This window comes from Aphis gossypii, chromosome X (genome assembly GCF_020184175.1).
Source record: "Aphis gossypii isolate Hap1 chromosome X, ASM2018417v2, whole genome shotgun sequence".
NCBI classification, from domain to species: Eukaryota; Metazoa; Arthropoda; class Insecta; order Hemiptera; family Aphididae; genus Aphis; species Aphis gossypii.
Genome location: NC_065533.1, coordinates 45,451,606 through 45,466,659, shown reverse-complemented (window position 1 = coordinate 45,466,659; position 15,054 = coordinate 45,451,606). Strand labels below are relative to the sequence as shown.

Sequence of the window (15,054 nt, the reverse complement as noted above, 5' to 3'; positions counted from 1 at the left end):
TTTTTGTTACAAACAGTATTTAAGTAATTTGTAAATATATAACATAAAAGCTATTAATATTTTACTATGTAACGTTACGGTTTACTTGTGTTGGACATAGATCTGAGTAGTTTGACCATCTAACGATGGTTTCAAACAAAAAGTTTACTGAATAACATTAACATATCTAATGATCATTTAGAATTCATATTCTAATACTTTTTATACTGTTTACATTTGAATGTCATTCAATAATAGACAACAGTACTCAATTTAACTAATTTATTCTTGTACATGTTCTATTTTAGTAATTTTCTGATTTCCAAGTCAAAGAAAAAAAATAATTACTAGAACACATAAAAAAACCTATTACACAGTAAACATTTCAAATTAACACATTTCACTCATAACTTTTTATGAAAAATTATATCAGAACCTAACAATTGATTGTTAATAAATAAATAAAAGGAAAATCGTGTCATAGAAGTCCAATTTAGTGCAAGGTCACTTAATCAAAAAATGTAAATGCTTACCTTATACTATTTATTTTTTATATACACATAATTATTGTTATATACATATGTGTGTGTGTGTGTGTGTATTTAGTGTTTACTGTAATGTCTGAAAAATACCAAGATCGAGGAAATCATGTCTTTAAAATGTTATAATAAACAGTTTCTGTAGCAGTTATTATTATTATTATTTTTTTTTGGGTAGAGTAAATATAATATAATATGCATTTATGCATATTTATATTTATATTTCTCTTATTATTCTTTCTTATTATGAACCCATGAGTGTTCTTTGTCTAGCAAACATAAAACATAGCAAATTTGCATTACGCAAAACAAATTTTGTGTCTTCAACTTTAATTTTAGAATGAGAGTTAAATACTACAATATTGAAATTCAGATACTTACTTAAAAATTAAAATACTAAATGTCTACAATAAGCCCTGTGCGATATATTCAGTTAAAAATATTATAATAGATCAATTCACTTTAATATTACATGAAAACTAAAATACAAAACACAAATGGCATTACAGAACGCAATATCTGATATGTTGTTTAATATATGTTTGTAAGACAAAGAAAACACATGATTTTATGGCATAAATAAAATTTATTATACACATATAATATATTATTGAAAATAAGAAGTACTGTTGAATTTTATTGATGTACAAATTTAGACTTTAATAAATCATAAAGCTAAATAATAATATATATGTGTATATTTTATATTTTCAGTACTTTTTTAAAGTGTGAAATGTGTATAATAAGTGACAATCTAGTCTATTAATATACATGCTAATATTTTACATTGATTCTTCATTTATTAAATAACTAAATGTATTTCACATAAAGAAATAAAATTGTACGAAACAACCAAAGATTAATAATAAACAAGAGATTCAATTATCTGAAATCATAATATTATGTAAAATAAACCAATTAAATTGATGAGCATGAACAATGCTAAGAGATTGTTTAACAAAACTCATACAGATTATAAAATGTTTAACTGTAACTAGTAAAATAACAAAAAATAAATATATAGATATTAACTTAATGTTAATTCTAATTTTGTTTGTGATAAAATGTTAAAAATAAATATAATTTTAAAAGAAAACAAAATAAAATTATTTAATAATAATAATAAAAACACATGTTCCAAAATATTTAGAAAGTCAATCACAAAAGGTAATAGTACAACATTGGTGTTCTTAATATTATTTGTAGCATACACAGGATTAATTAGAAGTGTAAAAAAATTGTTTGATTTTAATAATTTTTCTTTATTTAATGTATTTTTCAACTTATTAGTATTATAATAACTTGTGCAGATAAATATACTTCAAAAACATTTTTTATCAGAAATTTTAGGTTAATGTTAAAAATAAAAAGCACACTTCTCCCTGTATAAGCCACTGAATATTTTAAAATAAAACATAAATTAAAAATAATAATAACATTTATTATTTTAATTATCTCAAGAGTTCACAATTATAATTAATGAATGTACAACAAAACAAAGTTTGCAACCAGTCAATTTTGATAAATGCATAATTTATCATATATACACATGTAAATATATATATATATATATTGTTTTATAAAATAATTGAAATACTGCTTATAAAATAAAAAAAATATATTAAAATATAGAATAATAATATAGTATGGATTTTTATAAAAATTATAAAATATTTCCATCTGTTTACAAATAACACAGAGTAAAAAAAAAATGTATAAATGATAATGAATACAACATTTTTATAATATTATGAATAAATATAATTCACTCCATGGTATTGCATACTTATTTTCTATACAATATTGTTAGAATAATTTAAAATAATTTGAAATGCAGTCATATGACACTATTTAAATACAAATATTTAAAGATAACTGATTGTGTCCTCTTGAGAGCTTATAATTACCTATTAATAAAAAATGATTTTTTTTTTTTAAAAAGAAAAGAAAATTAATATTAGAGAATGTTTGATTTTAATTAAAAAATATTTTTTAATTTTATAATATTTTATTAAATTCGTGAATCTATGCAATAGGGGTGTCAATAATTTACATTTAATTTGTATAAATTACATAATAATAATAATAATTCCATTACAATCAAATTTAAAACAATCAATTATCGACAAAAGCATAGATATTTGTAACTTACTATATTCTATATTAAAATACTCATTATAAAAATGGACAGAGAAACAAAAAAATAAAAATCGATTTGATTAAGTTTTAATATTTCATCTATATCTTGAACTTCAAGATTATATCAGAATTATTTGATATGATGTTTATACAAACATATTCACCAGATTAGTACACATTAAAAAAAATAATAATAATTTAGACAGTTTAATTAAATTAAATTGTTTTGTCCTTGATTAGTCCACCATACAATACATATTATGCATGGATAATAAGTACTTTGACATAAATAAATACTTTATAATGTAGGTAACCTATAATATTAAACATTAAGTGTTATTAATGTATATTCTAAAAAATGATAATGAATACATTTTAATTGAATGATATAGGTAGGTAATAGGTATAATACCTTTAAAAGTTGTCACTTTATGTTTATTAAAAAAAAAAAAAAAACAAAATTAAACATCTACAAAAGTATCTTAGAGAAGTTTAACGAGAAAAAAATTAAAAACAATTCTAAATTATGTTACCTAAATTAGGTAAATATTATAATTTTATCTTTGTATACCTTAAACGATTGTTACATTATGATTATTATTACTTTTGTTTATCATGGTAAATATAAATAATTACCATTGGCACAAATAAATTGTACTTAAAAATTGATGCTATAAAACATTTTCGCTATTGATGTGTTGAGATTGTACTGCAATAGCTGCAGCAGCAGCATTTGCCATATGATTGATGTTGCATATAACTGGGTAAACATTTTCCATTTTACTAAGTTTTTCAAAAAATGGAATTAAATGCAACAGTTCTTTATCAGTCATATCATCAAACCATGAATTAACAGGAACCTAAAAAAAATTATTTTAGGTAAATAAATATTAAGTTAATATTGTTTAAATTAAATATTATGAGTTATAAACTTACAGCATTATCTGGATGGAAAATGTATGATGCAGGTGAATTATCAATGATTACAACTTTATGTAATGCGCGACCTAATTTGTTTAAGTCTTTCACATAATTTCCTCTATAAAACACACATGATTCACGGAATAAACGGGCTCTAAATACACCCCATTTATCTAGTAAATCGGCAACTGGATCGGCATACTAAAAAATGAACAAAAATATTATTTCTATGTTAACTGTTAAACTACATTATAAATTGGTGCATAATTAAGTATTAAGTTAATAGATTGACTAGAATATAACCAAACTTAACATAACAAATTAATATTAATACATTCATAGATCTGCTCAAAATCTAAAAAAAAAAAATTGGATGACATACCTAAACACATTAAGGATTAACTAAATGCATTAAATAGTCAATAAAATATTTAAATAATACATATCACCCAAGGACTTATTTGTTAGTAAATATATAAATGATTAATAAATAAATATACCTTGGCAAGACTTGCAGTAAATAATACACACTCATAGAGTTCACCCATGCGTTGAAGAAATTCATCTACATGTGGTCTCTTTAAAACATAGACTTGATGAACTGTGCCGTCTATTTCAACAGGTACTACGAAATCTGCATTATTAATTGCCTATTAAATTTTAAACAAATAAATAAGTTTATAGTATTTAACATATTAAATTAATATAGTACAAGTTTTTCATTATTAATGTGTGAGATATAAATGTATAATACATTTTCTATGTACCTTAAAAGAACTATGGACAAGCGTTTCATCAAGATCAATAACCATACATTTTTTATGCATATCTTGGTGTCTTATAGCAGGAAGTAAGTATGACGACTGTGAAAGATCAGGGCTACGAGGAGGAGTAAAACTTCTGTCAGACTTAGTATTCACTCCACGTATATTACTACTCGGGACAAAACTAGAATTTGGTCTTGTTCTTGATTTGCCAAAACAGCAAAGTAATGTCCGCCATAGACCCCGTTCATTTTTCAACCGAACATGATCAGCTATAAAAAAATAAAATAAAAATATATTAATCTATGTAAAAATATTCTTTCTAAATAACAATGAGTAATGACTCAAAAAATTTAACTTAAAATATAAATATTATGTACATTATAGATCATACATTTTCTAAACATTTAAAAATTAAAAACAAAATTACTAATAGAAAATTGAATTAACTTATTAATACCAATCAACTATAATTATATATTTATAAGTATCAAAAAACAGTACCTATATTTATTAAAATAAACCACTAGACGTTAAAACATTTTAAAATTGTTTTTTTTTTTAAATTTACTAATAGACATTTTGTTATACCTAGAAGGTAATATTGTATAATTGGTCATTAGTAGGTACAGTATTCAAACAAAGATTGTTAGAAAAGAATAATATAATTAAATTGAAGTAAAACTGAATATTTCTGACACAATATTGAAATAGGTATAATCGTATAGAGAGTTAAAAAAACAACAAATAAATTAGGTCATACATAATATATACATAATATATAAGTATATCATAAATCAATACTTAAGCATTATAATTCAAACTTATTTTTAGATGTGTCAGGATCACCAAAATATTTTCAAGAAGTGCAATTAACAACATACTTTAGGATAAAAATGAAATAAACACAAAAATGCAAATATATATTGGTTTGATACATATTTAACTGATATTATCATCAATTAAATAATAAAAATCACTCAATAAAAGTAATATAACAATAGAAATAAACATAATTTAATTAAAATAACAAGATTTTTGGATCTAAATTATCAAGGATATGACAATTTATTATGTGTATACCTACTGTTTATATATATATATATATATATATATATATATATTATATTATAATGTACCTATAGATTTAAACTATATTCTGTTACGTTATCACTCATTAAATTATAAAACATTTATGTATAAATAAATAAGGATGCCTAAATTTTAATTCAATAGATCTTATTATGTATTATTAATTAACTTAACTTGAATAATAAATTATTTAAACTACCAAAAGTTGTATCCATTGAGTAAGTAGCTACATTCTATGCATATATAAGTAAGAAATATTAAAACTTGTAGTTATTATTTAGGTAGATACATGATAAAATTATTATTAATCAACAATAAATATGGCTTTAGATAATTATATTTAGTCATGCATACTATTTTGATTAAGAAGGGTAATTAATAAACCTAGAACTACTTAGATCACATCGATTAAACATGACGACATTCAATTATTTCAAATTAAATAAACATAAAAGTACAATTATTGGTAGGTATATTACAAACTCCATAATTCTAATCTATTACGTCAAAAATATTATAGTTTAATTCATGAAATCATAGAAGGTAATTAGCAGCAGTAAAAAAAAATGAAGTGATGATGCAAATAATAATTAAAATTAAATAAACATATTATGCATGTTATTTTATATTTTATATTATATTAAATGCAGTTGGTTTGCTTTAGAAAAATATAATAAGTTAGGTAGGTATTAATTTGAAATTAATTTATCATAAAATACTTATATAACTAAAACCTATCAAAATAACTTCTCTGTAAGGACTAAATTTTAATTTTTTGATAAAATAATAATCCATTATTAAAATTTATAAAATTTATAACTGTATACCTAGAATGTAACTTATGTTTTAAATGAAATTGTTACTATTTGTGGATAAATAAATCTGATTTATTATTTTTAAGAATGTGATTAAAAATATGATATATTTATATTATTTTTAATTAAAAATACAAAATAATTTACAGGTATATATTTGATATAAGAGACCTAATTAATTGGTTTACAGCCTTCTTAATATGTACTAAGCTTAAGATTTGCAATTAAGTCTGATATCTAAAAACAAACAATATTAATGCAAATCAGATATTTTAATCCTTTAAATATCAATAAAAAATAATTATTTAATTATGGGCAAGTATTACTAAGTACATAATTCATCTGAGAAATTCAAGCAATTATATACACATAATATAAAAGTTCAATAAACAGTGAGAACCTACTTAGTTAATATGTATAGATAATCAAATGTATAACTATAAATAAATACTAGATTATAATATACATACATAACATAATGTTTGATTACGCATGTGCAACCTAGAAGGTATAGATATTGTATAGATATTGTTACAACAAGAATGTTTCTTTTAAGTTTTAATACTGTTCCCAAAAAATATTTAAATAAATAATAATTTGGATATTTTGGGGGAATATTTTACCAGATAGGTATCAGAGAATTATCAGTTTAGTGATACCAATAAAGTAATAAATAATTTGATGTACTGTTTACTTATTATTGTGACATTATGATAAAAATATGTCACATTGTCTATCTATCACTATAGTAACTATATTATACTTTATACCTAGTACAGCGGTTCTTAACCTGAGGTCCTCACATAAAATACCTTAATATATGACAAGATATAATTATAAATGTGTATGTTTCGTTATGTCTAACTTTTGTAATTTGTAGTATAAAATAATTATTATAATTTTGGTTATGATAACATGAGATGTAAAAAAAAAGATATTGGAAAAAAATTGGTAAGGGGGTCCGCAATATCTAAAAAATTTTTATCAGAGGTCTGTGATCTACAAAAGATAAAGAACCACTGATATAGTATGTAGTATAGACATGTTATTCACATTCAATTATTGCACGCACAATTCAAATTTAGTGACACCTAATGAACATAAAATTAAGAAAATTACGAGGAAAAATAGAATCACCATGCGACACTAAAAATCAATATTATGTTGCTAAAAACAAATAAATAGGTAGGTAGTACATTACAAATAATTTAAACTCGTATAAAAATAGTAAAAGAAAGAAGGTAATGAATAAATAAAATCAATTAACATATATTATTATTAGTATTACACTAATACCAATCAGTAAAATATATTAGACAATAATATTCACGATTGATTGTCTTATCTCAGCACGTGTGAATTGTTATAAAATAAAATAAATAATTATAATCATTTAATATATAACATTTTACTATAGGATCTTATTTGACAATACATTACTAGTCAAACACGAAAACGTACATAATGTCGGTGATGGTCGTAAGAGCGACTCGGCGATTGCGATGTAATCCTAAGATTATTTCATTTATAATAGGGGAACGCATAACTTTGAAACGTAGTAGAAGCTTTACAGCTTCTAAAAGTGCATTGAAAATCATTATACCAGTCAGACTAACACTGTCAACAAACCACATTACCGCTAAAAAGTAGAAAAACGGTTGTATAGTTTTCGATAACATAATATAATACGAAACAAGTGGAATTACGCAAACGACTATAAATAATGTGTAATACAATTAACGACGTATAAATATTAAAGAAAATGTAAACAGTTATCGTCTTTTATTTGTCACGTCCACATGGCAAACAGCCAGACTAGCAATAATCCGAAATCTCAAAAGACGACAACGACAACAACAATAATAGTAATAACAACGTCATGTAGGTAGGTAGGTATACCAAAAACGGTAGACGCGCGACCAGGAGAAATCGACTTACCCTTATCTGGCACAAAGCTCTTTAGGTGTTCATCTTCACGCGACACTTGGGTGATAATTGAAGATGCTTCCATTTAAACATTTGTTTTTTCACCTCCCGTGGTGTCCTGTGAACGTCGGCGCGGTCAATATAATTGTTATTATAATGCACCATATATGTACGGCGGAACGATGGTCGTGTCACATGCGCCAGTCACCGAATGCGGTCGGTCGGTCGTCGAAATGGCCCAGTAAAGAAAGTGTCCTTCACTTTTAATCGTGCCCACGAGCGCAACGACTGCGGTGAAAAGGGTACGTCAAACGGCGTCGTCGAGCGCGATCGAAGAGTCGATCGTACACTATCGGCCGACGGAATCACGTCGGGAATACGTACTTGCACCACGAGTCGTCCGAGACGCAGATAGACGTTACGATATAATTCCCGTACGCACGTCGTCGTACGTACGTTTGTGATTTAAATAATAATAATAATAATAATAATGTAATAGTTAACACGACGATAATAATATAATGTGAGCGATATTATCACCGAAATCTGTATCACTGAATAATTTTATTGTTTTTATTATTATTATTATTATTATTATTATTCATAAGGATTTGTTTATCGTATAAAATTATTGGCGTTTGAAAAGGCGAACGTCCGTACCACACGAGTACATATTAACTACGTAGGAGCGCTACGGGCGGTGTGTACGTCGTCGTCGTCGTCGTCGTCGTAGCCGCCGTACACGCGCCGCGCGCACACACTCGCACACACTCGCACACGTACGCGCACACACACGTACAAACGCGCACACACACGCACGTGCACGGTGTAATTCGCGCGCCGGGACGGGAGAGCGCACGCGCACGGCGAGCAGTGACAAGCGAACGGAGACGGACGCACGCGCACGTAAACGAGCACGCACACCGGATTTCTCCTGCCCGCCCGCCCACACGGCCGCAGCAACGGCCACCGATGGAATGCGTACGGTTCCCGCGCATATTCGAATCACCGCCGCCGCCGCCGCCGCCGACGCCGCCGTACTTACAGAGAGGTTATAATGTGTTTTTGTTTGTTGATTTTTTTTTTTTTTTTTTTGTGTTTCCCCGTACGACTCGTCGGCCGTCGCAGAGTATGAAATAACGCGCCGCGCTGGACCCTTCATTGTGCGCCGGGCGCGTAGACGACGCAGGAAATATTTTCAAAAGGGAGTGTCAAATCGTAATATAATAGGTAACACTGAATGTGGCGGAATGTAATAAAATTATAATATACGATACTATTGTACGGATACGAAAACGAAAATCTCTCTCTATTGCCACTATATCGTTTTGTACGGTATATTCTGTGACGTTGCTCTGCGCTACGTGTCTTATAATGATTGTTTTAATTATCGAGTGACTAGCACTACACTAAATCTTTGGGGGTGGGGCTACGGTCCCACAACGATATTGTACCAAACCCGTGTGAGCTTCCCGTCCACCCATGTGTCTAAAATTTAAAAATCACACAAATATCGACGTTTACTTTTAATACAATACCTAGTTGTTTACAAGATTATAATATATTCAAGATTCGTTACGGCTGTAATTTTATGAAAAAACGTGTAGGTTATAGAAAATGTAAAAATAGGACTCTGGTATAAGTAGGTATAGCCGCAATTAATAGAAATCGTGGTTTAAGACTCAACAGATAAATTTATCGTACAAGTTGTTGTATGTGATTAGCTAAGCGAGGTCGAAAATATTTTTTATTAAATTGAAATGAACGAAATAATTAGTTTACATTCCATTCAAAAATGTATGAAATAATAAATATTTTTTTTGTTTTGGGGGGCTGACTATTACAAGTTTAGGAGGACTAAGCCCTTAAAGTTCTTCCTAGTTGATCTTATGGTGAAAACAACCAAAGGTATTATTATACTATAGGTAAGTGTATAAAAGTATCAACATAGGTGTGGTTGAGGCTTGTAAAATAAACAAATATACTCAACCGATTTCGACAGACATAAAAACATACATCAGTAACAATTAACAGTGCCGTAATTTAATTTTAGGAGGCCCGTGGGCAAAAATTCTGTATTCACTGTGGGCCCTTTTTTCTTATACTCTCGATTTTCTTACATAGGTTCTTTATATATTATCATGTTCTCGAGCCCAAGAAAAACTTATTCAAAAACTAAGTATTAAAAAATTACAAGTATGTCATACTTGTCATACTAACCTGTCAAAGTTTGATTCGCATGGCGCACGGCTATCTATTTGCCTCCGATAACGGATGATACTACAATCCAGATAGAGCATGTATTGAAATGCTTTTTGTAGACTCGACTTCATGTTTATAGTTACACGTCAGTCAAGTCGCACTTTTAATATCGTCGTTTTGTATTTGTTATATTTATATTTTTGTTTTTATATTCAATAATTTTTTCTTATACTAATATTATTACTTCGTAAGTGATAATATATTTTTAAAATAATGAAAATAATAAAAGTAAATAATTGTATATTGTATTGTACGCCTTACAATAAAAAAAAATCGACTATACATTTAAGGGGGGATGAGATTTTAGTAAATTTATAAGGGGGCGTAGAATGAAAAAGGTTGGGAACCACTGATATAATATTTAAAAATATTAAAATTAAAAAATACAATACCATACTTTAATAATAATTATGTAGATATATCCAAATTATAATAAGCAAAATATTCTCGAAAATATTATAATTCATAAATTCAATATATAATTGACATATTACTTATAATTTGAGTATCTTCAGGTATCTATTTAATATATTCAACAAACCATATTGTATTATTGTGCTTTGAATGCAGTATTTAAATTTTAAACTGGGGGTGCTGATTTGAAGCCTAGGCACCTATTTGTGCACCTATATGTCTGCCGTCAGGTGTATATTATTGTATGTAATTAACTTATGCCCAATCGGGTAATATGACAAAGAAAATTTAATGATATTTACAATATGAAATATAGGTATTTATATTATTGTAATTAAACAGAAGTTAAATTTTATTAAAATAGACAGAGATATAAAATTGTGATTTCTCTAATAAATGTTAAAAAAAATTGTTAACTATTAAATTAATCAGTATTCTTATAATAGATTTTATTATAATTTACAAGTGTTCAAATTAATTTAATTGCTGTATTTATAGTAATTACTATAATTCCAATGTATACATTGTTTTTTGTGATATGAATTGTAAAATGTGGTTTTGGATTCAGCAGTAGGTACTTGCTATTATTATAATTGATTTTTTACAATTTACAAGTGTTTAAAATTTTAAACTATAGTATACCTATATAATTTCCGCATTCAGTATTTACGTTATTATACGAATGTATACAGTATTTTTTGTGATATGAATTGTAAAATGTAGTTTTTCAATTTTCTTATACTTATCTTTAAATATTTTAATTGCATTAAATATTAATTTATTGATATATAATAATGATATAGACGAAGACGATATAGTCATCACTCATCTGACATCAATAATTATCGTCACTCGTTACAAGTAGGTAGGTATATATTATGTAGGACTAAGTGTTGTGAAAAATTCCAAATGTGAAATGACACTATACAATTTATAGGTAGGTACTAATTTAAAAAAATTACAATAAATTCATAATAAATATTATAATTTATAAACATGTTTTCCATATATTATATATGTAACCTATAACAGTTATAAAAACATAATATTCATTAATCATTATTCATGCTTGATATTTCTGCATTGATCGCTGTATAAGAAGTAAAAACACATTCATTACAATATTTATTATCATTTATCATCGATATGACGATATTCGATACTTTTATTTAATAATTTATAATAATATATTATCTCCTAATAATAAATAATATGTTCTAAATTTTTTGGTAGGTAGTTCAAACAAAAACATATGTAATATAGTTAATTTTTAACTATATTACGATTATGCAAATTATAAATTATAATAAAATAATTCCGGATTCGTTATGGTATTAAAGACTTAGACACTTAGTGATTATAGTTAAGAAATAATAATAATATGATTTATAGTTATAATCTTATAGAATTATTTTAAAATGTAGGTATTCTTAAATTAGTTGGTACCTATAGTTGTCACTAGTTTAAGCAATAGTGTGATACCTAAATTATATTAAACAATTTATAAAATATAAAAAAAAGGTAGTAAAATAAGTATTTTTTTTTGATAATAGCAATATATAATATCTAATATACTCGTATTATATATTATTATTTTTACTCTTATTATTTTTAGTAAAAACTGACATACTGCATATCATAGCAACTAAGCCACGGTAATATTATATTAATATAACTATATAAGCTATATACCTATTGGCTATTAATTATTATATTTATATATAATATATATAATATGTATACCCAAGTAAAAATACATCAAATTTCAAAGCTATGCATTATATTGAATAAGTAATTAGTAAATAGTAAGTGTACATTAGTAAATACGTAGGTATACCTACGGTATACCTTCGTAAAATATATATTTATAATTTATGTAATGCATAACAAAATAAGAATTTTTTTTCTAGTTTTTTCCTTTTTACTTATATTAACATTTATTTAAATTAACTAAAATATATCAATACAAATATAAACCATTAAATAATAGCATTTATTTTATATTTAATATTTATATTTTGAAATAATATATCACACGCATCATCATATATAATCGGGAATCGGATACCTATATTATATACAATAATATTGTATATAAGGCTATAATCATATCTAACCTGATATTAAATTATTAAATTTGAAATTTTAGTACATTTTTAACAATTATAGGTATTTAAGATTTTATTGATTACTTATGTCAAAATGTCAGAAATTTACAAAAAAAAAAAGCATGTCTATTTTATGAATTTAAGGTATTGAATACTTAGCTATAATAAAGCGTTTTTTTAATACATTTTTAAATTTTAAGAAATAAAAGCTTTTGTGATATCTCGTAATAAACATTTTAAGTTATTTAACTGAGTTTAAACATTTTTTTTTATTAGTTTTTATATATGTTGAATTAAATTTCATTCTATATAGTAGGTAAATTAAATCATTAAAATTTTAGTAATGGTGAAATTTTCAAGTTTGCAATTTAATTGCTTATAAAAAATATCTATAAATAGTACAAAAAGAACCAAAATATTTTTAAAATCATGTCATGAAGGTACACTGTATAGTAAATGTTAACACGAAGTCGTGGTACAAATTTCAAGATTAATTTTAAATTACAATAAATAAATAAAATTGATATCGTCAAAAACTGATTTTGCATAAAAAATCGTGAGTAGTACCTAGTGAACATTTTTCCATTTGACCTTCCTAAAGTACTAACATAACAATAACTATATCCATTATGCTACCAGAAACAACCTTCAATGTTGAAAATAAAAGCATTTTTTTTTACTAGAAATCGTGTATAAATACATAAAAATAAACACATTATAGTAAAATACTAAAATCTATACTTTCAACGCTCCGTTCAGAATCTCTATTTTGATATTTTTTAATTTTCTGTATAAAAACAGTTTATAAAAGGAACCTTGTACTATAGTCTCAAGCTTTTTATTGGAAAAAATCAAAATTAAATCGAATGAAACACTAAATAAACACTTAAAGTAGGTAGTAGATATCTTAAAACATTTAAAAATAGGACAAACATAGCTATATTTTTAAACTATACTATATATTTATAATATTTTTAAATTTCTATAAAATGTAATTATAGTAAATATTTGGTGAAAAAATCATTGATACTTATTTATTTTTAAATTACATAAAAATAAATAACAAGCCTGATCTTGTTAAAATCTAATTTTGCTAAAAAATTCCCGTTAATTTGAAAAGTAGATACAAAACAGGTAAAGGACATTTTTGCTTTTTATCTTCTACAAAATTACCAACTAAATACAATTTGTTAGGTATACCAAAATTTTAATAAAATGTTTGAAAATTGGAGATTTTTCCTGTTTCAGAAGGTGGTGGGGGTGACTTATTCAAAAAAATCGTAAAATCAGTACATTTAATTGCACAATTCTGCAGAATCTTTTTTATTTTATTTTTTTCTACATAATCTAAAAATTTAAATAAAAGAAACGTTTTACAAACATGCAAGTAGGTAGGTACTCAAAAAGATATAGGTACCTACGCGTTTCAGGTGTTCGATATTTATTTGAATTCCTCGAATACTTATATTTTTATCATTTATCAAATAAGTATTTGTTAGGTACCTATAGGCCGTAGGTACTACTTGACATTTTAAATTTTAAAACATACCTATTATAAGTACCTAATATTGATAAATGATAATACTTTTATATGTGCACCTACTACCTACATAAAAGCACATTGAGATAAATAATAATACAATAAAAAATATATTTTATATTAAATAATATATTCTATAGTATTATTGTTTAGCTCAGTGCATATTGTATACTACAATGACTACATAGTATCGAAATATTGACGTTAACCGGCCAAGCTAGGTAACCGAACTGGACTGTCTGAACTGTCTGAACTGCCAACTGGCCGTACTAAATGATCGGCAAGGGGACACGCTTCGAGTACTGAGTAGGGATTTATTTTGTTCCTATAATAATGTCATAGATTGTGGAGGAATTAATGATAAACGATGACCTCCAAACAAGCCTCCACCATCGCGCACGAGTAATAGACACACGACAATTCGGCATACAACTAGGCGATAGCATTAGTTGATGTTGCTTGTTTCGCAGTACTGTATAACTACCACACGTTATCTCTAGAGTTTTCCGAATTACAATTCGTATTGATAAAACATAACCAAAAAATACTGATTCG

The 15,054-nt window shown here is 25.7% G+C and overlaps 1 protein-coding gene across 1 annotated transcript; it reads right to left on the bottom strand.

The window, feature by feature from the left end:
* Nucleotides 1-1,206: 1,206 nt before the first annotated feature.
* LOC114122705 (phosphatase Herzog) lies at nt 1,207-8,879 on the bottom strand. Its single transcript, XM_027985446.2, has 5 exons — nt 8,188-8,879; nt 4,346-4,614; nt 4,079-4,228; nt 3,594-3,779; nt 1,207-3,517 (listed from the first exon to the last, which is right to left on the bottom strand). The coding sequence occupies exons 1-5, from the start codon at nt 8,258-8,260 to the stop codon at nt 3,329-3,331; spliced, it is 867 nt and encodes a 288-aa protein (XP_027841247.1). The 5' UTR covers nt 8,261-8,879; the 3' UTR covers nt 1,207-3,328.
* Nucleotides 8,880-15,054: the final 6,175 nt, after the last annotated feature.